We start from the raw sequence: 25,400 nt of genomic DNA, 5'->3' as shown, positions 1-25,400 counted from the left end.
CGAGGTTTCACAGCTAAACAGATTCTGCTTTGACAGCTTTGATAAGTAGCAGTGCTAATACGCTGTTTAGAGCTCCAACAAGCCACCAGAAGGAAGACAAATTCAATTTGTTCTATCTGACAGGTAGCAATGGCAAGAGTGATCGGTCTGACTCGAATGGGTTTTCCTCCTGAGCTCGCGAGCGTCACCTTTTTTTGGGGGGCTTCTGGCATTGAAGGCATTTTTTTCCAAATAGCCATTTAGCAGCACGTGTGGAGGAGAGGTTGGATCCATCCTCCGCAAACATCAGCTTTTTTATCAGAAGGAAGGACGCCGCGCAGCAGGTTCCAGGCTGTTGATTCTCTGGGACGATTTTTAACACCCAACAATGAAACGAAGTTTTCCCGCCTTTCTGAGATTAAAAAGGTGCTGTATGGTAAGAACGAAATGCGCACACTCAGGAGCACACTAACGCACAATTGAGCGACAGTTTTGTGCGAAATAATTGGCAGTTTTATGATATTATTTAGATTACCATAATAGTTAAGTCATTTATAATAAATACATAGATTAATAATTATTATAACTAATTATTTTCAACATTTTACAAACATCATGGTCTTTTAAAATACATTAACACGACACTAACGCGTCACAATCACGCTTATTATTTGATTTGGGAACCAAACCATCCGCTAATTAGTGATTGATCATGTGACGGCTTATTGATGCTACTTGTTTGGTCTCCAGTCTGGTGGTCCAGCCTCGTTAGGCTTGAGTTTACTGTAATCCTGTGTGTGTGTGTGTGTGTGTGTGTGTGTGTGTGTGTGTGAACACGGCCCTGAAGTCCGATGCCCTTTTTTTGGGGATGGGCGGACCGGCGCATGTTTTCAATTTACGAGAACAAAAGGGATTTTTGCCGTTTTAGAACACGTAGTAAATCTGACCTTGATCATTCTTCAGAATGAAACTTCGGACGAAACGGAAGATGTTGGTGAACGAGACCCGTCGTTCTGTAGGAGCCCACGCGGCGGCTTTTTTGGTATTATTATCTTAGAGCAAAACAAGATAGAATTGAAACATCGGCGCCAGAAATAGAGAGCCTAAGATTTTTTTAAATCATGATTTAACCAGCATGACACATACTGTTACACCTACTCGGCAGCTAAAAATACCCCACCTTCTGAACAAGGATGCACTATCGACGCTCATCTGTCCATTTTGCCGGATCCGTGGGCCCCCCCCCTCTCTCTCTCTGTCTCTCTCTCTCTCTCTCTCTCTCTCTCTCTCGCTCTCGTCTTTTGGCAGAAAGCACCGCAGGCCATTAGCGAGGCGTGAGGAGTCCCACTGGTTTGTTTCCAGTTCAGACTGTGGCTTTTCTCTGCGCTGGGAGCGGTGATTTATCCTCCTGCTGTAGTTCCCCGTCCTGCTGTCCTCAGCACAATCACTCTGCGCTTGGCTCTCTGTGAGCCCACCTTTCGCCGGGCTCGCAGTATTACATTCAGCAAATGATGAAAGGATCTCAGATGTGCCCACATCTCCCCCCCGACCTCCCCATGCACCCCCTTCACGTTTAGTGCGATTAATCACACATCCTCTCTACTTGTGTCCGCTGTCTTTTCAATCATACGCATGAATCTTTTCTATTTTACTAGTATTTTTTTTTGTGTGTGTGTGTGTGTGTGTGCGCAACTAACACCACAACAGAGCAGCAGGCCACAACCTGTGATTAAACACGTCAGCTTTTATTGTGGTGATTATAGACAGCAGCAGCAGCCCCCCCCCCCCCCCCCTCACACAGTTTTATGACATGAACCGGTGCAGGAGCCCGGGCAGGTTTTTATTGTAAGTCACATAATCCCTCGTGATAACTAAAGCATTAGCTAACCCCCAGAGCATCAATCACAGTAGGAGTCAGACAGACAGATTTTTTTTTTGGATTTCTGATAAACAGCAGGGATTACAGTTATGCGTTCGGTAAGACTCTCGTATTGGGAGGATTCCGCAAACGCGTCCACAGTGTCCAGATTTAGACTTCCTCTCTGACATTTACCGGCGTTACTCAAAACAAATGCGAAGCGAATCTGCATGATCTCTTGTTAAAGTCGGGAAACTTAAAATAACACCAAACAAATAAAGCGTCACGTCACTCTATTGTCCGTAAGACTGTCTGAAGTGGCTCAAGACGTTGTTTGAGAACAAGTTAGGAAAAAGTTTACCCAATGGCTGATTCAATCTTTCTACAAAGCCGGATATAGATGTCATTTCTATCAGACTTTATATAAATCTTTAACTTTGAATCCTTAGGAGCCAGATCAAGTGATCTGGTGATTGAGGCCCGTACCATGTTAGCTATTTCAAACTGTGCCTTTCAAACATGCTCTAAATCTAAATCTCTACAAATCAGATTGCAGGATTGGAGCTTTGCGGGGGACCCTTTGGGAACCCGAGGACCTCGCGGCATTTGCCCGCTTTGCTCAGTCGATAATCCGGACCGCCACGCTTTTTTTTTTTTTTTAGCGGTATTAAGATGATAAAGAGATCATTTGATGAATCAAGGAGCCGTGGGTTCAGATTGTGGACCTCCCACAAATATCAATTAAAAAAAAGAACATTTAAGAACATGAATTAATGGAAAGGAAATACTCAGATTACAGGGTTTAAAAAAAATGTTGTAGAAGATGGATATCCTATCGAATAGTGGCTGTGAAGAGGTCCGACGCTTTGAACCTATTCCAACGTCTTCGAGATAATCATCTCGCCTTTCATGCTAAGTTCTGTGCAGCCTATTCTTACAGCAATATTAATGATGTTTAAGTAGCCAAACGTTACAATTATATAAACAAATTGGATATTCAGCAGTTGATGATGTAAACATATATTTCAGTTCTTTATCTATTCTAGATTGATAATCATGGAAACGATGACATTTCATCGAATGATCGTGATATCATAAATATGCCGTGACATCCCGCGTTAGCTCGTTAGCTTAAACGTTTCGTGTGCCTTTTCATATGATTCAGTTGAAAGCTGTCCTACAGGACATGCGTTGCAAACAAACGTTGTTTACAAAATCAAACACGTTTCTGAAATGAAATGAAGTCTTTAGTTAAAAGTATGTTTTCAGGCGACTTTCTAATTCAGGCTGTTCCGATGGATCGGTTGGCGAGCGCATTTTAATGATGCAGTGTGCTGCTTCACACTCTCATTTCTGTGAATTCGCTCCTTTTTTATGCTCTCTGCCTGATGCCCGTGTGTGTGTGCCCAGGCAGTCGATAACGTCTCCGCGCACTCAAATATTGAAAGCGGTGGTTTTGTTCTTGATAAGAAAGCCATGCGTTTCTCCTTGCTCAAGCGTCAGTGCAACCCTGTCGGTATAGACCGAGGACTCGGATAGCCACGGACACAGCGTGCGACGCACCACCTGTCGGAAAGGACGACGCGGGAGCCGGGAGTAGCGCGGCGAGAAGTCGGCTTAGCGATCCGACCCTGCAGATCATCGTTCAAAGAGACGGCACAGCTCAGCGACCAAGGCCCTACATCCATGTGGAAATGATGGATGAGCAGGACATTTAAAACATCTCCTGACAACCTCCGGTCGCCCCGGCGCTAACCGCCGTCTCCTTTGATGAACCTTGTACATTTGAATGCATTAGAGGCAGTGTTTGCTTCATCTCTCATCTCATCTTCAACCTCTTATCTGGGATCCGGGTCTCGGGGGCAACAGCTCCAGCAGGTGGACCCCCAAATTATCCCTTTCCCGGTGCCACATCAGCTCAGCTCTGACTCCCAAGGCGCTCCCAGGACCAGTTTGGTGATATAGTCCCTCCACCTGGTCCTGGGCCTCCCTCGGGGGTCTCCTCCCAGCCGGTCGTGCCTGGAACACCTCCCTTGGGAGGCGCCCAGGTGGCATCTTCACCAGATACCCAAAACCACCTCAACTTTCTCCTTTCCACGCAAAAGGAGCAGCGGCTCTACTCCGAGTCCCTCACGGATGACCCAACTTCTCACCCTATCTCTGAGGGAGATGCCAGCCACCCTCCTGAGGAAACCCATTTCTAAGTGTTTGCTTAGATAACTTTTAAAATTGAATTTGTCCTGACCCAACAATTCGTGTTCCTACATATGGAGTTTAATTTTGATGTGCAAATTCAAAGCGGAGGCATTGAAATGTTTCAGGTTGACGGAAGTCATCAAAGTCCACGCGTGCTCTTAATGTGAAGGTGGACGCGTCTCACACACATTCATCAGTTGAAGGTTAGCGCTTCGCAGGAGGCTACTTGGCCCATTGTTGAAGTGCCGGATTTGGAATTAGCACAGTGGGACACGGTTTCTTTCAGAGGCGAGGGGGCGGAACAGGCCCTCGTAAGATCCGCATCCCAGCCGCATGGACTCGGGGTAATTATAAAAGTTGAAGGAACATACAGTAGCCGAGAGCTGCCGGAGTTCAGCCCCGGCCAGAAACGGAAAAAAAAACAAAAACCAACAGTCACTTTACTGCATTAGAGCGAATCACTAAAGCTCGCCTCTCAAATCCCTCACCCAGGAATTGGCAGGAGCCTCCTAATAAGCACTTGGTTGCTGAACAAAAGGCAGGAGAGATATAGGTGCGGTGTAGAACCAAACTGGCTATTCTTTTCTTACCTCCTGCTAGCTAATTGATGACCTAGATAGTTGAGGGAGACAGCTGTATAACTCACTGGTAAAGGAAAACATGGAGAGGGGGAGAAAAGCATCGCTCTCCTTTTTGTCTCCCTGACCATCTCCAGCTGCCGGTGGAATTGCGTTTAGCCCGCGCCTAAAGGACGCACGGCTTTGATGGGTGTCTGCGCGCAACGTACCTCGACGCGGCAATGCATAACATTTTTTGGGGTTTTTATGACTTAAAAAAAAAAAAAAAAAAAAAAAGCGGTGACCTTGTGAAGTAATCTAAGCCAGGAAGCCTTTGATAGATGGAGACACGCCAGAGGCGCTCAGGTTCAATGTTAGCTCAAATCATGCGCGTTATGATAATGTTGCACATTTATATTCAAACATTCAGGAACACGCAGTTCAACAGATTCAGGGGGACGTTTTCAAGTGATATCAGTAAAGTTCTGATTACATAAAAAAAAAAAAAAAAAAAAAAAAAATCTACATAAATCAGCATAAATTGTCTCATTTATGGAATTTCAGAATGATTTCTGATATTTCCTTCTTGGTGCAGCAGACGTTTGTACCGTTCATGTAACCGTCTGTCCACTTTAGTTACTCTGAGGATAACTACTGGATCGATGTTATTGATCGCCTGTTCTCATCTTAATGTGACACTCCCAACTTTACATTTCCAATATAATGTACTGTCAGTCAAACTGTATTCATACAGCACAGGTCATACATCAATGCCACTCAAGTGGTGAACCTAAAAAAGTAAAAAAAAAAAAAAAAAGAACATGTAAAATGTAAAATAAAGTAATAAAACTAGTCATTTCTAGTCATGGGGAGTTGTACACTGCCTGTGGAAAACAACGGCATAGCGTCTCCCGTAGCTCTGGACATCACTTATAGATAACTGTTGCATTGTGGGAAGTGTCTAGAAGCTTGACCTTGGTGCTAAAACTCAGGATATCTTGGCTGCTGCATCAATTTTGACCATGTTTTGTTGTTGTTGTTGTTGTCTGTGACCATCTAATAACACTGGCTGTGTGACGATGTGTTGCTATTTGAGTGGGGCGGCCCCCGGTGGCCTCGGGGGTCACAGCGTATAGTCCATGAATTGCGACATCTGGCCAGATGCATGTTGTTCCATATGTTTCCCCATCATGTATTTACTGCCGTCTGTCTAATAAACACATCTTTAAGCAATCTGATGAATGGGACGTTTTGGAAGGGTATAATTTCCACTGGGCATGTAGATGATTGTCTGCCCCCCCCCCCCCCCCGGTGTCCAGCTGCCAGCATTCAGAGGGAAGAGAAGAGTTTACCACCTTTAGCTGTTGCCATGGACTCCGGGTAATTCAATTTTAGAAACAGCAGAGTGTTTTTAGCACCGGATTCCACCTCTCAGGCAACAAACAGGTGCAGACTCCTCCACCTCGTTAGCGGAGGCATTTAATCCATGCTTCTATTCACAGTCTATATTTCCCATAACAATATACTAGAATGGATGGATATGTTTATTCATACTTCTTAACTGTATTGCATATTTTATTCTATTTGTAGTTTTTTTTTCGCTGCTGTCTAAGAATTCTGTCTCATTACTTGTTCTCTACCCATTGTTGGAAAGATGACGACAGTCAATGTCAATTTCTTGACAGCGAAATGATATTTAAGAAGGATATGAATATGTGTGAATGCAGGAAACGGCATTCTTTTTTTTCCCCCTCTGACTTCGTCGTGTCCTCCCTGCTTGTGAACTTAATGCTAATTTTATGCTAAGCCTTCCTCAGCATGAACGCCGGGGCGTCTTCCTGCACTGTGAAACCATAAGCCTTGAAAAAGGTGACGGGAGTGAACCTGGGATAAGACGTCTCACGGAAACGCTCCCGCCGCCGATCCTATCAAAACTGCCGATAAGTTTTCATTAGCTTCAGTCGCTGCTCGGGCAAAAAAAAAAAAAAAAAAGACATGTCTTTGCACTTTATCTCAAACACACAGATTCTGACTGATCCGCGCTCTCACTCTCTGTTGCAGTTTAACTTTGTCGGCAAACTCCTCGGGCCACGCGGGAACTCGTTAAAGAGACTACAGGAGGACACTCTCACAAAGATGTCAATTCTCGGAAAAGGATCCATGAGAGACAAAGAAAAGGTAACGCCCCCTCTACTGTTATTGAGTTCTTTTACCTCCACGTCATGTTATCTGCTGCCTGCTGCTGTTCGTCTTCCACATGGGTTTGAAGGTTTGACCTTTTGAAAGTTTAGAAATAAAACTTTTTGGATTATCTGACAAGCCAATGCATTGACACAAGGCGACTCTTGTTCCAGTTGTCCTAAATGTTGTTCACTTTCCAGGTTTCTGTGGACGATAAATATGAAGTTCTTTGTTCATCATGAAAACTCTTAAAAATGGAATTTGATTGATTGTTTAAATGTTGAATATTCAGTTTACTGTCATAGAAAACTGAGTTAACAAGAAATTATTCACATTTCAGAGTCTGGGAACCAGTGATGTTTTTACAGTTTTTGCATAAAAAAAAAAAAAATTGCTTTAATTATCAAGAGACTTTCAAAAATGTGGCAGCTGATTTTTTTTTTTTCTGGTTGACTATAATGAATTAATCATATTTGTATTGTTATATTTGTTTTGTGAAATGTAATTTTCTAAAGCCGTGTCTTTGTTGGAATCTGTGCTAATTTGCAGCTTTTATGTATGATTTAGATAATTAGTAATCCAATTGTTTCAGAACCTTTAAATTTACTTTTAAAAAATGTCATCGCATGGAGAAACTTCTCTCGTTTAGATCTCTGTACTCTTCAACTTCAGCTCTATTTAAATGGAATAATGTAAAGCTGTGAGCAGATCACCAGGCTGCACTTGATTGACAGCTCATGGGGGTTACATGTTTGAAAAACAACTCCAACTTGAAAACAAAAATTCAAACGTTTATGGAAATGGGAAGGATCTTGGGGATCGGCGAACACGCCCGCCACCGCTCAAAGCCCGTCCTCTCATCGTAAACAAAGTGCAGACTGCACAAATGACAACACTCTATATTTATGGCTCTGTTTCCATACACGCTCCCTCCCAAGATAATAGAAAGAATGCATCATAATGATTTGAACTTTGGGGGGGAAAAAAAAAAAAAAAAAAAAAAGGATGGATTTTATGAAAAAGACAAAAACTTTCAATTTCAAACTCATGTCGGCGCATACAGAAAAGGATATAAATGTCGGCTCTTTAGCAGCACAATTGATTGCAGACCGGACCGGCTAACGCAGAATAAATCGACTCCTCTAAGCCCGTCTGCATCTTTCCTTCTGTTTGTCAGGTGTTGATTTGTTGTGCGGCGATGATTCTCGCCGTCGTGCAGCACATTCTATTCTGATTACCGTGTCGGGCTTTGATGGTCCGACTCCTCTGGAGTACCTGAAGAAAAAGATCTGTCATGGAGATGCGCTGACCTCGGCAGCCCTTACCTGTCTGCGCCGGCCCACTGCGGGAGTTATGACTGACAGCCTTCTGTCGGGGACGCTCCGTTGCGGCGCCGCTTCCTGTTTTTTTTCTTTCTTCAGGGGGGGGGGGGGGGGAGGATACACCTCCGCTACAAAACAACTGCTTTATCTTCAGCTGCTTGCTGACTTTCTGTTTTCAGCTGCGCAGCATGTGTCATCATATTTTTTTTTTAGCACTTGAAATTCCTCGTGTAGGTCATGGTGGGCTTGGTTCACCGCAGAGCGCCAAAAAAAAAAAAAAAAAAAAAGGACGGCTCTACTTTCAAGACTTTTTTTTTTTTTTCAAGTCGAGGTGAAACAAAAAAAGCTGTCTTTCCATTCCTGAGGCACCGTGTGAGGCGCTGTCGCCTAGAAGGGACACGTTTCTGTGTGCGATGATGAAACGCGTGCCGCCCTGCGGAACACTTCAAAGGGGAAATGCATTTCTTTGCTTCTCAGAAAAATACGGTGCCGTGGACACGCCGGAAGGATGAAACCTGTGCAATGTTCAGGACGTTCCCTTTTAAAGCTCTTACGTTTTGGCGGCGGCGGCGGCCGATGCAAAGAGCTGGGATAATTGCTCAAATATTTGCCGCTTCGGGACCTTGATCTCGTGTTGACAAGAATGGGAGGGCGGTAGAGGTTTGAAAGGCTGTCGGAGTCGGGAGTCTCCGCCGCCAGGTTATGGCGCCTTCGGTTGTCCCCGACGCCTTCAGAGTAGGATGACGTAAAAGCAGCGGTGTTTCCTTCCTCCTTCCTCGTTAGCGAATGTGATTAACTCGTCCATTTTCCTCCCTTGGACTTGTAGTCTGACAGACGTAACAATCACTTAGTTTCACTTTTGCCAGGTCCTGCATCGGGTTTAATTGCGAGCTGAACTACCTTGGTTGACTGAGAGGACTGCTCTGTATGTGCAAGAGAAGAATGAACACAGCTTGCGAATGAATTGCATTTGAGCCTATCATTATTTGAAGAGCCGTAGGAAGGGTATCATTTAAACCACCCTAACGAGCCTTTAAATTACGGCGGATAGAGTTCAGGGTGACGGTGCTTTGCAGCAGATTAAACATTTCATCGTGCTCACCGGTTCCTCACCAAGTCAATCGATTGACATTGTCAGGAGCCGTTCGGCTGTTATTTTGCCTCATTGCTTTATTGTTTCGTCTTTTCCCCTGAAGGTGTGCGCTGGTGGTGTTGCTTAGATTTACCAAAAGCCGTGCGCAGCAGACCAAGTAGGGAGAGCAGGGTCGTCCCGCAATCGGAGGATCGGCGGTTCGATTCCCCCCGGCGCCGCTCGTCCCGCGTGTGTCGACGTGCCCTTGAGCAAAGACGCCGAACCCCAAAAATGTTGCTCCCCGTAACTGTGCCCACGGTGTGTGAATGTGAATAGTCTGAAGGCGGGTGGCAAGCCTAGCCACTGCAATCAGAGTGTGAATGGGTGAATGATGAGTGTGAAAGCGCTTTGAGTGGTCGGACAGACTAGACGAGCGCTACACAAGCACAGCCTGTTTACCGTTTAACGGCGGCCGTGGCTCCGGAGACGCCAACGGCTCGATCGCCGTTTCACTCCGGCCGAATGAAGAAGCGGTAATTGTTTCAGCAGGTAGAAAAGCTGCGGTTGAGGAGGTTGGACGCTTATAAGCTGGTTTTCGGTCCATTCGGTGCTTTAAAAAAAAAAGGGATCCATGAATCAACTCTGTGTGTTACTGGTAACCGGTGAAGGCAGGCCAGTAAACAGCTGGTAGATGTCTTCAGATTGTAAGTATCAGAGTCGCTGATCAAAGCCGTGCAGTTCACATCACAAGATTGATAGAACTTGACCCATTTTTTTTACCCCCCCCCCCCCCCCCCCCAACACCTCTCCTTAATTTCGCTCCGAATGCGAACCCGCTCCGAGCTCGACGCTCTCCTTCGCGGGAGCGCCTGTGTCCACGGCGTTCCGGCCCTCTGTTTCCAGGGTGAACGGCTTTTCATAAGCAGATTTACAGAAAGGGGGGGGGGGGGGGGGGGGAGAGGAAGATTCTGCCAGTAGATATGAAAAACAGACAGCTGTAATCTCCCACCGTGGGCTGCTTAGCTCGCTATAGGACTCTGTTGGATCACTGATGCTTCTTATCAGCGCCTGGGGGGGGGAGGAGTCCCTGTGTATGAAAACTGCTATTATAATATCGCATGCAAATGACGCGGTCGCGCATACAGATTGGTTTCATCCAGAAAGACGATATCCACTCGGTGTAACGTTGCACTTACAGACGGGAAAGACGGAGTAAAAGAAGAAATATTTATATTTGAAATATCAGAAAGTCCTCAGATGACACATGCTGGGTCATCTGTTATTGCACACAATAAAAAAAAAAATGTTTTCCTTCTTCATGCAAATATACCAAAGGGGCACATGAAAGGGAAAGAGAGAGCCAGTCGTCTCTTTCTAACACCGTGCTGACGCCCCCGCCCCCGCCCCCCCCCCCCCCACCGCCCGACACACCGGCGGCTCCTGCAGCTCTGTCAGCGCCGGTGCCGCCGCGCTAAGGAGCCCTCCGCTCGTAAAAAGCGCAGATTTATCGGGGAAATTAACATATCATTAACATACCACAGGCGCTCTTAAAAGAAGGTTATTTATAATTAGGTGACATCAGAGACACTGTGCGCTGGAGAGGGAGAAAGTGGAGAGGAAGTTTGCAGCCAGTGGAGAGGGGCCCCGGAGAAGACTGAAAACAAGGAAACTGGGACGCCGAACCTGTTGTTTCCTTTGTGTAATGTGGTGGGAGACATTTTTTTTTTGGGGGGGGGGGCGTTTGCCGTCCTATTTCTCGCCATCAATAACATTATACTGGCCTGCTTCTGTCGGGCCTGAGCGGCCTGCGCGACCCCTCGCTGTTTACATGGTTGTGTTTTTCTGTTTGCAGTCTAAATTAAATGTGCTTCTGCAGACAAAAAGTTCTGGCATGTGCTCTACTTTTAGTATACAGTAACTAAAACAAACAAAATACTCTTTTAGTGCTCTTTTAGCATACAACCACGGCCGTTTAACGGTCAAAATCGGTAACTTTCGACACGTTGTGGCATCCGCGGGTGAGCGGATTGACGGTCGTAACTGAAAGCAAAGACGGCGAAGTCGTTGTCCGGTCGCTGAAAAACTCAGTTTCAGTCGTTTCAATGCAATGCATGGAAATCATTTTGAAAAATGCAAGTCTGGTGCAGCAGTTGTTTTTGAACAGGCTTGTATTGGCGGCGACAGCCACAACATGTCTGACCTGTCAAGCCGATCGACATCTTGGTGTCCACATTATGTTTTTTAAAACTCATAATCAAGACAGTATTTTTGAAATAAGGGCACCGCGGATCAGCTATAGACGAAAAACATAATGTCCTTCGTCCGTATGACATTTTCTGCCGTGCCAGCGCTGCTGGTTAGTCAGCTCATCGCTTTGGTCCAGACTGAGATAACTTGTTGGATGGGTTGTCGTGAATCTTTTTGACAGACGTGTGTGGTCCCCAGAGGATGTACCCGAACAACTTTCGTTGTACCCGCTGACTTTTTCTCGAGCGTCACCTTGACGTTGAGATCCGTGAGGCTGTAATCATGGTATAAGGAACCAAAATGTCAGATTGATGCGCCAATGTAGTATCGGTCAAAATTACACCAATTCATCCCCAGAGGGACATGAATGACTCTCCCAACATTAGAGACATATTTCACTGATAATATGAACGTTTTGACATCCTGGTGGTGCAAAAGGAAAGGCCAGGGGGTCAATGGAAGTCACAGGGGTCGAATATTTGGATGTCTTTTTCTTTAGACTTTCGGTTTTTATGTTTTTCTTTTCACTGTTGTTCATAATTAAATAAGTAATTTGCTACATTAGTCATTAGTGTCACTACTCTTGACTCTACTGATATAAACATATCTACCATTTTTTTTTCTTTTCTTAAAAACTATTGTTAAAAGAACTCACTTCACTCTATCCCTGCCTCCCGACCGTCCCTATAATTTATTTTAGCAGAGCTCACATAGATGAGAAACAAAATGCAATATTGTATGATTAAGCGCACGAGAGCGCGTACTTTATCCGCGCATTTGTTACAAGGACAGGCAGCTGTGTGACGACGACGAAGGTAATCAGTTAAATGTGACAGCCGCCGCAGAGAAGATCGTAGGGATCGCCTGTTTGCAAATACGTTTTTAAAAAAAAAAAGGAACCCACACAACTGTTTCCTGTCTGTCCTTTTTTTTTTTTTGGTTTTAACTCTCCAGCACCGAAGCATCAAACTTCCTTTGTGCGAAAACTCCCTGCAAGTAAATCCCTGACAAAAAAAATACAGAAAACAAGATAAACGTTGCCGACTGTGACAGCGAACTCGTGCTCGTTCCCTAGACAGCGTACATATATATATATATATATATATATATATATATATATATATGATACCAAACTGTTTGTACCATCAGGAAGAAGAGCTACGGCAGAGCGGCGAGGCCAAATATCACCACCTGAACGAAGACCTGCACGTCCTCATCGAGGTGTTCGCCCCGCCGGCCGAGGCCTACGCCAGGATGGGTCACGCTCTGGAGGAGATCAAGAAGTTCCTGATACCAGTAGGTTCCCCGTCTTTCTCCACACACACACACACACACACACACACACACACACACACACACACACACACACACACACACACACACGCTGTCTCCGGGCTTCACTTTCTTTCTTCGAGTAACGGCAGCTACCTGCGCTGTAGTTCTGTCAGGGTCTGTCTTGTCAAGTGTTTGCATAAAGCGTCTGGAGATCCGCGCGGTGAAGTCGTGGGTACGACAGGAATAAAAGAGGGGGGGGGGGGGTTTCTGCATGGGCCAAACTCTTCTTGGCAGCAGCGTGCAGCGGGGAGCCTATTTACTCTCCCTCCATTCATAATAGATGATCTTTCCAGTGCTCAGAGCTATGATGATTTACATCTCCCCATTAATTATCAGCAGGCTCCACCCCCCCCCCCCCCCCCCCCAAAAAAAAGCCCCCTCCGCGTTGCCTCTTCCCACCGTTGCCAGTAAAAACACATTTATTGATATAGAGCGCGGACACGTGACAATCATATCGTCTTTTTTATGATTTAAAGACCTATTTCCTCGTTAATTATGTATTTTAATTTAGTGGCAAAAAAAAAAAAAAGCAAGCCGTGTGAGAAGATGAAGGCAAACGGGGGTCGCGGAGGATTTATCAACGGGCGATCTGGAATGTTTTGCGGCCTCGGGAGCGGCGGTCACGGCAGTGCTATAAAGTACATTAATTAGATATTCCCGGGGTTGTAGCCCTGGAGATAGAGGCCCGAATTTAATACAGTGTAATTGAAAGCGAGTCTATTGCTGTCGGTGTGTTTGTATGTGGGTGTGTGTGTGTGTGTGTGTGTGTGTGTGTGTGTGAACACGCTTGCCTCTCTGTGTGCAGGATTACAATGATGAGATCAGACAGGCCCAGCTGCAGGAGCTCACATACCTGAATGGCGGCTCGGAGGATGCCAAGGTGCCATCGGTGAGGGGCAAGTCGGCCGCCCGTGGAAGAGGGACACCTGTTCCAGGGCCTCCAAGGTAACCTGCCTCCAAAAGGTTGTTGTGTCGTTCGTGCACTTTTGTGTGCGCCTGGGGAAGCGGGGTATTATTTACAGTTAATAAGGAGCTTCTGGACGGCGGTATTTGTACGGGATCCAGTTGCATCTTTCAGAGTTAACGGTGCCGTTAAGAGTTACAGAACATTTTTTTTTACGACTGCCTCTGTCTGGAACCAACAACGCCGTCCTTTTTGTGTTGTCTCATGAATACGAGACAATTACAATCTTTATGACAAATTAATAATCGGCGCAAAGTACACATAATTCAACATAACCAGTGGTGGGATGGCTGTACACTCTGCGGATTGGGAGACGGGGGGGAGGGGGGGGGGGGGGGGGGGGACCACCTGACTCTCCCTTCCCTCCCGCCACATCGTGCTACAGTAATTCACCGTCAATGGACAACAACAAATATTCAACTGAGAGTCCTCCTTATCAAAGGAAATATTCTGCTTCAAATGCATATTTATTGGCGTTCAGCCATTCATAAACGATTCTTTCGCCGCTGTCAAACTAACCGTTTAGCCTTTTTTAACGGGAATGGGAGATGACACACTGATTGGTTTAATTCCATGTTACGACACAAGACTACATGCGACCCCCCCCCCCCCCCCCCCCCTTTTTGTCCCCCCTTTGGGAGTTGGACATGCCATGAATGCGCCATGCACTTTATACCACGGGTTTCAAAATAGATTGTTTAAATCTGCGGCTGAAAAAAATTAGCGTATAAAATCAATACATCTCCTGTATGTTTACTTTTTCCGTTTTCTTTCGTCGATGCAAATAATACCTATCGTCTCCCTGAAGGAAAGGTGAAAAGCAGCGGAACGCTACGCCACAGCACAACGTCTCGACCGGGAGGTTGCGTGTCTGGACGTAAAAAGATTTCGACTGCGACAATGGAGACCATTGTTCTTCTTTTTTTCTTTTTTTTTTTTCCAATTACCTCCCGAAACAGATAATGCTGTGGTGATTTATTTTAACAATGCCCACAATCTGATCCTAAGAAGTTTTGTTTGCCTCACCCGTACGGCTGAATGGGTCACTTTGGAAGGCGCTGACAAACAACCGGTAGGAGGCACGGCGTATCGAAAATGTACAGGCGCATACCGGTGTCCTGTTTAATGTCATGTGTTGGAAGTTATGTCTCATATTCTACCAGAATGAATGGCAGCAAATAGCTTCTTTTTTTTGTTTTTTGTTTTCAGAAGGCAGAAAAAAATGAGCCCTGCTGACTGTGTGCAGACCTCAGCAGGGACTACAAAGAAAAGGGCAGAAACCATAGATGATTGGCATAAAAACTACAAAAAGCAAAGCGCCGCTGCTTTCATTTAAAGTTGCACTGTGCATATGGACCAAAGAGAGCCACAACATCCGCTCTAACGCCGGCTAAGTCCTGCTTTCTCTGGACACACAGAGCTCTCAATAAAGTTTTGGAGAAAATTCAATCAGAGGGGACTATCTCACTCTTTCTCCCTTTTTCTTTCACGATCACTTTTCTCCCCCAGCCACACCTCTCGGCTTCCATCCATTCATATGTGTCACTCCCCTCCTATTATCCTATACCGCTCCATCTCAAACGACCTCTCCTCTCTCCTCGTTCACTTCTCCTCCTTACTGTACCTTGTCGCACTGCTCCGCATGCTAAGTGACGTTTGTTCCCTTTTAGATTCAGACCAGGAGTTAGACACAGCTTGTTAGACACAGGTGACATCATTTCATTTGGGCAAGTACGGAGCTTCTGAGGCGAGGGACTCCGTTCGTCTCAGACACACTGTGATTTAGGCAGTTTACATTTGGGGACTATAATAGTGTCTTCTTTGCTGCCATATATATATATATATATATATATATATATATATATATATATAAGCTGAGACTATAGTACTGGTGTGTGCTGAAATAGGTCGGAGGGGCCATTAAGTGAGCGAGTAGCTTTAATAGAAAAACAGAAATGATAGTAAATAGTGCTTGGGTAGTACACAGTGATGCAATGCCACAATTTGCATAAAAGCCTTTATGTATATGCAAATGATCTCCAGGAGATGCTCTCCCTGTGAACACAAACTGATTCCAGCTCCTCTGAGACCTCACAAGACTACAGATAAAAAAAAAAAAAAAAAAAAAAAATACTCATGGCCCATTAGAAAACTTTTAAGTCTCTCTGCGTCGGACGCAAAGAGCCGCTTTGTTTGTTCTTCGTGTTTGTAAAAGGAAAAACGCTTCTTTCATCAGATTCTTCAGATAAACAAGGTCACCGAGACTTTGCATTGCAAAGAGTCACAATATAATTGGCTACGTTTTTTTTTTAAATTACACTTTAATTACAATTTAGCATGCCTGTGTGATAAGAGTCCTATACAGGCTTCTAACCAGGATGCACTTTTTGTCGACGTATTCTCACTCACGTGTGATTACTTTTGATTGCTGCCAATGCTCTGGATTGACTCATTGAAGCTGTGGCATGTTTCCTCTTTTGTCTTTCATCGGCGCCGTTGCTGGAAGTGAAGTTAAAGAGGAGCTAACTCTCAGCGCTCCGCTTGAAGGGGTGGGGGTGGTCCAATTTCTATCAAGTAAACATCCTCCGCTGTCCCCCTTTTAGTCAGGAAATTAAGAGAGACTTCCCTGTTTTTTTTTTTGTATCCTCCTCCTGACCCAAATCTGTGATGTTTCGCCAATAATAATGGAGAGAAAAAAAAGAAGAAAAAAAAATGGAAAGCATAGAAAGATAATCACAAAAGCAACCTTGGTGGGGTTTTTTTTTGCTGCTGCTTCAGATCAGTTGACGGCTTTTTTAAAAAAAAAGGAGGCTCAGTCGGTGTAAAAAAGCTCAAACAACACTTTACCAAACCACAAGGTCAGACCGCCTTTGATTTCCAACAGAGCAGCTTGACTCCGCTTCCATCATGATTACAGTGCAGTTTAGACTCCGCGTTCTGCGTTAATTCATCTGGATGGCTGCACATATCGGTATCTCGCTGGAGCTATTGTGCAGCAGAGCTTTGTGGGAATTACGCCCGTTCACCGAAACATTTAAGGTAAAACCAACCCCCCCCCCCCCCCCCCCATTAAAACATTAATGGTGTGAATGGGCATTAGTGTTCCACTTCCCCACAGTCAAAAATGCTGGCCTTCAATTTCAAGACGAGAAAACATCCATCGCCGTTTTTGTCATCTGCATTTCACAGCCGTAAGACGCGCTTGTGTTTTGAGCAATGGACGTGACTCACTTTTTTTTTTCTCGACTGGAGGCGCTTGCCCTCCACCCTCGCTTTTCCTCAGTGCCTCCACCTACACATGTAACCCGCCTGCTGAATGTATCAGATGCACCGCTGTGGTTTTTACCAAGTCATTCTGGACGATGTGGGAAATCACTAACTGGAGCGAAAGTAGACGAGGCAGCTCGACTCCAAACATAATAAATTACAGCGCCTCATCATAAAGACCTGGGATGCATTGGCGTCTCGTATTTATGATACATGACACTCTACTCGTAACGGTATCTTTTAATGCTTTAAAATCAACATGTTGTGTAGAAAGAGGATATACTGTATGTAACAGATCCATCCCGTCTATGTACACACATATTTATTCCTCCCTCCAATAATTCATCACATTCCCCTCAAAAAAAAAAAAAAGGGACGTAGAAAATGCATTTAAGTTTGTGCTCTTTCCTCAGGACTCGAGGAGGAGTTCCTCCGCTGCATGCAGCGGTGCCCCGGGGAGCAGCACCCAGAGGAGCCCCACCCATCCGGGCTCCGTCTTCCAGAGGGAGGGGGGTTCAGAGAGCCAGAGGCGCCCCGCCGACCGCCGGGTACCGGCCGGCTCCTCCCATAGTTCTGGACACGTACGGCGAATATGTGAGTATATTAAAAAGTCATGCACGGATGCCAAACATTTGCTCAATCCAGTGTTTTCAATGTGTGACAATTTGCTGCTTTTCTGTGTTTTATGTCACTATGAAGTGGATGTTTCAACTTTTGTTTTTGGGCTGCGGGAGCTTGTGCGAGCCGTTTTTTTCATTCTGTGGTGGCATTCTTATAGACTCAACAATCCGTGCCCCTTTATTATCCGCAGTATTAAGACATACAATTAGGAGTCAACAATGCATACGTTTCAGGATGAAATCAATACCGCGTAGCTGTCGCAGCAGCAGAGGACGATACCTGTGATTCGGGTGTCAGCTGATACAGTTTACCGATCAGATACCAGCTGTGTATCTAATAAGCTGTGTGCCTCACTGTGTGGAAGCGACTGAGACCATTCTTTTATGTGCAAGCCAACATCTCGCTTGGCTTAAACGTTGCCTTTTTAACTTTAAACAAAATAAAAACCAAAAAAATGCATGGATGTAAATGTGCTGAATTTTTGAGAGCTCACTATCGAGGAGGAGAAGGACGACATGAGGTTCATAATAAAAGAGAGGGAGAGAGAGATGAGAAGTACAGTATGATGATGTAGAAATATATTTCATAATTAATGATCTACCAATATGAAATCAATGTAATGCTTTGAAGCTACAGAAATTGCTCTGCCAATGAATATCAGGTTGGAAAATACAACATTTGCTCGATTTAACACAACTTCCCGTATAAACCGCACCCATGTTCAGTCAGTTCGAGACGTACATTATGTTGTTGGTTGGACACAGAAGAAATACAGATAATGATGATCTCTGTACACCTTCTAGAAAGTGAAACAGCTATAGGCAAGATTTTTGAATTTTCCATAATAAGTGAGACCATTAATTTCAATGTTGTGAGCATCACAGATGGAATTGCACCTATCTCCTTTGTGTGGGGGTGGCATCACTTCATACCATTGGATGTGAGAAAATATGTCCAAAGATGTCCATTTCAGCACAAAATATGCACAGCTGCTTAAACATCAGCCTGTAGGAGTTGATCGCCACCATATTAAGTTTGTTTGTCTTGCGCCATGAGGAGTTATGAATTAGTGTGGTTTGGTCTTTTAGCTTACCTGCACAGTCTTATGGGAACCTGTCTGTAATATCAACAGCTGCCAGAGATGAATATATTAGGCTTAGAGTCGACTCTTTGTGCGTTTGCCAAGAGAGTCCCCCACCGCACTGTCAAGGCAAGTTCCCCAGAGACTCCGGCATCAACATCGCATATTTAGCAGATAGAAAGGAGCGAGGAGGTGGCCTGCGTTGGGAAATTGCCCCAGCAGCCCATACCTAACCACATCTGACAGGTTTATTCGGAGGTTGCAATTTAAATGTGTGGAGGTCGTAGAGAATGACTCCTGGACCAGCTGTTTCCCATCATTGTCACAGTTGTAAAATGCATCCCCCGACACCTGCATCTGTGTATCCGGGTGGAGAAAAAAAAAGACCCCCCCCCAACATCTGCCGGGATGATAAATCTAACCACATCGCTGCAAATTAGAAGCTGAATGAGTTTGACTCCGTATCATCAGAATACATCACCATCCCGGGACAAGTGTTCTCCATCAGGCTCTGACAAACAAGGCTGTTGTATTCATCAATGAATACAACAGTTGTTGCCTTCATTTATCGCCGCTTAACAGTCAATCTTATGCACGTTGCCGTCGTTCTCTTTTCCGCTGTGAGGCATTGCCACGGGCCAAAACATTTGTTCAGCTGGAGGCGTTTGTCTTCTTCTCTCCTTGTTCACATTAAAAAAAAAGCACCAGACCTAGGTTACCTTTTGGGTGGATTTGTCATGATGACGCATGGATACACATTATCTTTGTCTGTTTGACATAATCTCCCTCTGATAAACTCTGTTTGTATCAGTATCAAATGACTCCCAATCCAATTGTTACCAAGTAAAAATCACAGAAATGCTATTATCCCCGTGATCCGGGTCCTGGCAGGCCCATCGGTCTTGAATGGTTACTATGATCGCAAATCTCATTTCACGTAATTCATTAGGTGCATTGAGAGCTCTTTCTTACCTGCCACTAATCCCGTCGGAGAACAATTAGACATGATGCAATTCTCAATTCAGAAACGAGGCTGCGTGTCGTCTATTTTTTTGTTGTTGTTCTGAATCATCGTTACCAGCATGAAGGAGGCTAATTGAAGTAGCAGAACTTCACTTTCATGTTAAATCTAGCGCTGTATGTAAGCGTGTTTGTTTCTGTTCACACAGAAGCTTAATTCTGCTGGGTGAGAAGACCAAGAAATGTGCAATGCACGTGGGTTGGTATCGTTTATGTTGAATCCTCCAGATACAGTAATCCGTTCTCGGCACTCGCTGAGTGTTGTGACATTAAAAAAAAAGAAAACATCCCCCTCTCCGCATGTCCAGCCCTTTTGAGAGCCAAGCATTGTTAATTGAATCATGTTCTACATGGCGCAGTTTTAATCTAAACTGGGTGTGTAATGGTTAGGAAAATATTTCAGATATAGTAATAAAGAAGCTGCATCCAACTGGTGTGGCAGGCAAGACCGGTCATGAAGATAAGATTGAAACCCATCCACGTGGGACAAAACCTGTGATTTGCAATAATTGCTTCTCCTGCAAAAGTGAATCATCTGTAATTTCTACAAATTACAGGCACACGTATACGGTACATGTGCACATCATTTTTTATTCTCACGTTTTGTATTAGCCATGCCAGCGGTGTGAGATTGAGCAATGTCGGTCGGTTGGTGGGTCGGCCCACCGCTTGGTGATTTGCCATGAAAAGTGGTGCATATATTCATGGTGCCCAGAGGTTGAATCTTAATGTTTCATGTAGCGCCACCAGCAGCTTACACTTTTCAATTATGCAGTGAAATACTTTATCATCTCCAAGAAATATGGCAATGGAATTCTGTAGAGGTGTTCATGGTAAGCAGAGGGTGAATTACAACGACTCTGGCGGTCCCCCTGACCTTTTTTTTCCGGCCACCAGTAAGTCATATTTTAACTCCGTTCAATGCTTTGGTTTATGAGCAAACACCTGCAAAACTAACGGCATTTCATTCAGCCGTGGCTGTACTTCCAGCTTAGGACTAATGTTAGTATGCTAACACGCTAAATTAAGATGTTGAACGTGTTAAACATGTCACCTGCTAAGCATCGGTGTAACATTGTCATTGTGAGCATGTTAGCATGCTAACACGCTAAATTAAGATGTCGAACGTGTTAAACATGTCACCTGCTAAGCATCGGTGTAACATTGTCATTGTGAGCATGTTAGCATGCTAACACGCTAAATTAAGATGTCGAACGTGTTAAACATGTCACCTGCTAAGCATCGGTGTAACATTGTCATTGTGAGCATGTTAGCATGCTAACACGCTAAATTAAGATGTCGAACGTGTTAAACATGTCACCTGCTAAGCATCGGTGTAACATTGTCATTGTGAGCATGTTAGCATGCTAACACGCTAAATTAAGATGTCAAACGTGTTAAACATGTCACCTGCTAAGCATCGGTGTAGCATTGTCATTGTGAGCATGTTAGCATGCTAACACGCTAAATTAAGATGTTGAACGTGTTAAACATGTCACCTGCTAAGCATCGGTGTAACATTGTCATTGTGAGCATGTTAGCATGCTAACACGCTAAATTAAGATGTCGAACGTGTTAAACATGTCACCTGCTAAGCATCGGTGTAGCATTGTCATTGTGAGCATGTTAGCATGCTAACACGCTAAATTAAGATGTTGAACGTGTTAAACATGTCACCTGCTAAGCATCAGTGTAACATTGTTATTGTGAGCATGTTAGCATGCTAACACGCTAAATTAAGATGTTGAACGTGTTAAACATGTCACCTGCTAAGCATCGGTGTAACATTGTCATTGTGAGCATGTTAGCATGCTAACACGCTAAATTAAGATGTTGAACGTGTTAAACATGTCACCTGCTAAGCATCAGTGTAACATTGTTATTGTGAGCATGTTAGCATGCTAACACGCTAAATTAAGATGTTGAACGTGTTAAACATGTCACCTGCTAAGCATCGGTGTAACATTGTCATTGTGAGCATGTTAGCATGCTAACACGCTAAATTAAGATGTTGAACGTGTTAAACATGTCACCTGCTAAGCATCGGTGTAACATTGTCATTGTGAGCATGTTAGCATGCTGACATTAGTATTTACTTTACAGAGTGACTGTAGACTCTTGCAAAACAACGACAATCAATACGTTATGAATATCTCATATGATGATTTTGTAGAATCCCTTCATAGAACCGCCTCACTACAAACAGTTGTTAGAACCCACTGTTCAGCCAAGGCCGTTCCCCGCGCCTCCGTGCCTTTGCACAGGATAAGCAAGACCAGACGAGTAGAGCTAGTTGCATCAGGAGCAGTGATGTTGAATTTAATTTTCCGGTGCAGATGTTTTCCGCGGGGCTAATGCATTAATGACACGAATCCCCCTGATACTACTTGACAGGTGTGAATAAGCTTTATTCAAAACTTAGCCAAAAAGATCAAAAACAAAAAAAAAGGTGGTAAAGTAAAACTGAGGCAAGCTAAGACATTTGTCAAGTGTGTACAGGTTTGTGATACTTCAACTTGATGCATTGGGCCAACTTTTTGGCGTCCTCAATCTGATAGCTTGACTACTATTTCTACCCCTGCAGCAAAAAAAAAAAAAGCTTCAGCAAATTCCAGCCTTTTCAGCGTTCTGAAATATGCTGGCAGGAAGAGCAGAATAAATGACACGTAGCTTTGAGACATTCTGAGAGCAAGACGGATGACCGAGGGTTACAGATACTGCGTTCTTTGTTTTCTTTGAACAACATCACAAGGTCTTATTTTTGCTTTTATTGCTAAGAAGTTATAAGAGCAATGTGTGGCACAGCTGTGCAGAGACAAGACTCTTTTTTTTTTTTTTTTTTTGCTTTGACCAGATGGTATTGTGCTGAAGTCATCCGGGAAGAACGAGGCTTTTTTTTTTTTCCTCCTTCTTTTAATTTGCTTAATTTTTCCTCGCTTTTGTTGTTTGCATTTTGCGAACACCTTTACGGGGTTTTCGAAGCCGGCCACGCAGCTTTCTCAGTTGTCTGCAAAGTTCGTAACGCGGCGGACGGCGTTGTCGCTGAACTCATTTGGATTCAGTACAGTTATGCGGGGAACAAATTCAGCGCCTGAAAAGCCTGCTCTGGGTGTCAGCGGCATCCTATCTGTTACACTGGTATTGTAGAGCACAGCGGAGCGGCTGTGATACCGCTGTCGTAACATGCAGTGCCAGGCCCTCTGTTAGTCTTCAGTGGCCTCAGAGGCCAGTCCTTATCTTTTAACAACACGCCTCTCAGCCATCCACTGGCATACAAATGAAAGACTCACTTAGGCAGCAACCTCTCACTGTCACACTAATCCTGTTTAGTGTTGGAAACACAGCGCTGTCGCAGTATTGTCGCACCATTGTGCTCTCCAAGATATTTTGGAGTAAATGGTATATCAATACAAACACATCAGATATTATAATAGCTTCACTCACACTGCCATCACAGCCCCGCTTTCCATTTTTTAAAGCTGCTTTTCCTCCCGTCAGACACTAAAGAAAAGAGCCATTTCCAACGTGCCGCTGTGATTTATACGCCGAGCATGTTTCTGCTCTCAGCTTGCTTGTAACTCAATTAAAGAGTAGCTGCTCTAATAAATAGAACTAACATGCCATTGTTAAAGTGTAATATGGTCCTTTTAATGCCAGGCGGTGTGGTCCAACGTGAGTGGACAGCACCTTGAGAGAGAGAGAGAGAGAGAGTTGTCTTTGAGACGACAGGAGGACTCACTTAACGCTAATGGCACATGGCTTGTGTTCTGAAAACTAATCAGGGTATCTAGTACCTGTTCTGCTGTGTTAAACCTTATATCTGTTCAGGTAGTTGGCCCAGAACAATGCTGATGTCAGTAATGTGAGAAGGATGCTTTGGTCCGGACATTTCAGCGGCTACTTATAATGCAAGAGAACAGTTCCTCAAAACTTCAGTAAACATATTCACATGTCCTTGCTACCTAGATGTCTACTTGGGTGGGTTTCTGTAGAAGTAGTATTTTGATATTCATGGTCCCAGAGGATTTATTTCAATGTTTAATCAACACCCCCCCCAACACACACACACACACACATTTCCTCTACTCCAACGTTCATGCGACGCTTCACAATTTTTTCACAATGTCAGATTGTCATTAATTACTTAGCACGTTCGTGCTCCCCAGAGGATGTACCCTTTTTTGCCTGTTTGGTCACCCGATGATCACTCCTATAGCGCCACCCACAGGCCAAATTGTCCGATGTGCAGAGATTTCCTCTAATCTGATTTGGCTGGTTGAGGGGAGGAGCGTTTCTAAAATTGAGTGACTCGCGGCGTTACTCCTGGCAACAATCGACTGTTGGTTATTTCGTTGCACTTGAGCGCCGTGACAAGTAATGGTTCATAATTGCAGCCTCTAGGGTTCTCTGGCAAGCCTTTTGAATCCAAGGCGCTGGTAAAAACAAGCCAGTTTTGCCACGTTTTCATGTTTTGATAGCCGCGTTGTGTCGGATGTGGGCGTGTTTCGAATTTGAATTTGCTGTAACTGACGGAACTAAGTCCCACCATTGTCTGGACAGCCTCTGGACAGGAGGAATGTCGGTCGGCGGCTCGATCCCCGGCTCCTCTTTTCTACATACCAACAGAGTCCTTGAGCGAGACACTGAACCTCAATTGGTTCTGATGGTTAGCCCAGTACCTTGCATGGTATGCTTTCCACCATTGGTATGTCAGTGTGTGTGTGTGTGTGTGTGTGTGTGTGTGTGTGTGTGTGTGAATGGCTGAATGAGGGTAAAATTGTTGCAGCAATTTGGATAAGAGCCCTTTAAAGATGCTTCACATCAACGTATTCCATATGAGAGAAAAACAGCATAGCTTCACTGTTGAGTATGTGATCGGTCACATGGCATGACATCAATTAAAACAAATAAGGCTTATATTTATATCAGGTGTACAATATGAATTATATGAAGCAATTAAAAATGTATCAAGGTGAAGTTACGAAACTCTGCACCGGAGACTTTTGAAGCTACTACAGGAATAGAAACTCATCACACACTTCGACATGAAAAGCAATTTCTGTTTAACAATAATAAACATATCCGCCCGGCGTAATGCTTGAGTACCGAGAGTATCAGAGCTACAGATGTCTGATAGTTAGGAAAACTACATTTGTAAATTGCATTAACATCGTAATGGTCTCCTTGCCGCCTCCTTAGCATAGGAACATAATAGGAAATGTATAAAAAAAAAAAAACACATTTAATTTGTTATTTATTATGCAGAAGAAAATTGAATTAATTAAGCCTTTCTAGAAATAAATACAATTCCGAGGCGTTGGGGAGAAATGTCCTCGTCGCTGCTGGAATGTTGTATCACTGATATGAAATTTTAAAAAGTTCATGATATCGGTGTCTTACACGGCTGGTAACCGCCGACGCCTAATCATTGTTTCTGATTAGCCCCACCTGCTCTGCGTCTTTAACCGTTGAATACTCAGCCCGAAAGGCAATAAGATGCATCGTTATGATCAAATTATATATACCTGCAACACAGCGTGGAGTCCCTCGACTTCATACATTTCACAATTTCACTTTCCATTTGTGGTCCTGCTGGACGGAGAAGCTCCATGTCAGCGTGTCTAATTGACAATCGACTGTGGTTTATGTCGAGGTGCTGAACAGCTGAGCACTACATGTATGTGATTGCGATGCATAATG

The 25,400-nt window shown here is 44.3% G+C and overlaps 1 protein-coding gene across 1 annotated transcript in view; it reads left to right on the top strand.

The window, feature by feature from the left end:
- khdrbs3 (KH domain containing, RNA binding, signal transduction associated 3) overlaps positions 1-25,400 on the top strand; it is a 78,911-nt gene that overhangs the window by 37,059 nt on the left and 16,452 nt on the right. Inside the window, exons 3-6 of the mRNA XM_068731266.1 lie at positions 6,652-6,768; positions 12,562-12,708; positions 13,553-13,692; positions 17,392-17,572. Of these exons, the coding sequence (XP_068587367.1) occupies positions 6,652-6,768; positions 12,562-12,708; positions 13,553-13,692; positions 17,392-17,572 (585 nt within the window). The remainder of the gene's footprint in view (positions 1-6,651; positions 6,769-12,561; positions 12,709-13,552; positions 13,693-17,391; positions 17,573-25,400) is intronic.

Source organism: Cebidichthys violaceus, unplaced genomic scaffold (assembly GCF_023349555.1).
Source record: "Cebidichthys violaceus isolate CVI_PGR_0920_01 unplaced genomic scaffold, fCebVio1.0.p SCAF_50, whole genome shotgun sequence".
In the NCBI taxonomy this organism is placed as follows: Eukaryota; Metazoa; Chordata; class Actinopteri; order Perciformes; family Stichaeidae; genus Cebidichthys; species Cebidichthys violaceus.
The sequence above is the reverse complement of the archived record's forward strand: the minus strand, read 5'-3'. Positions and strand labels throughout refer to the sequence as shown.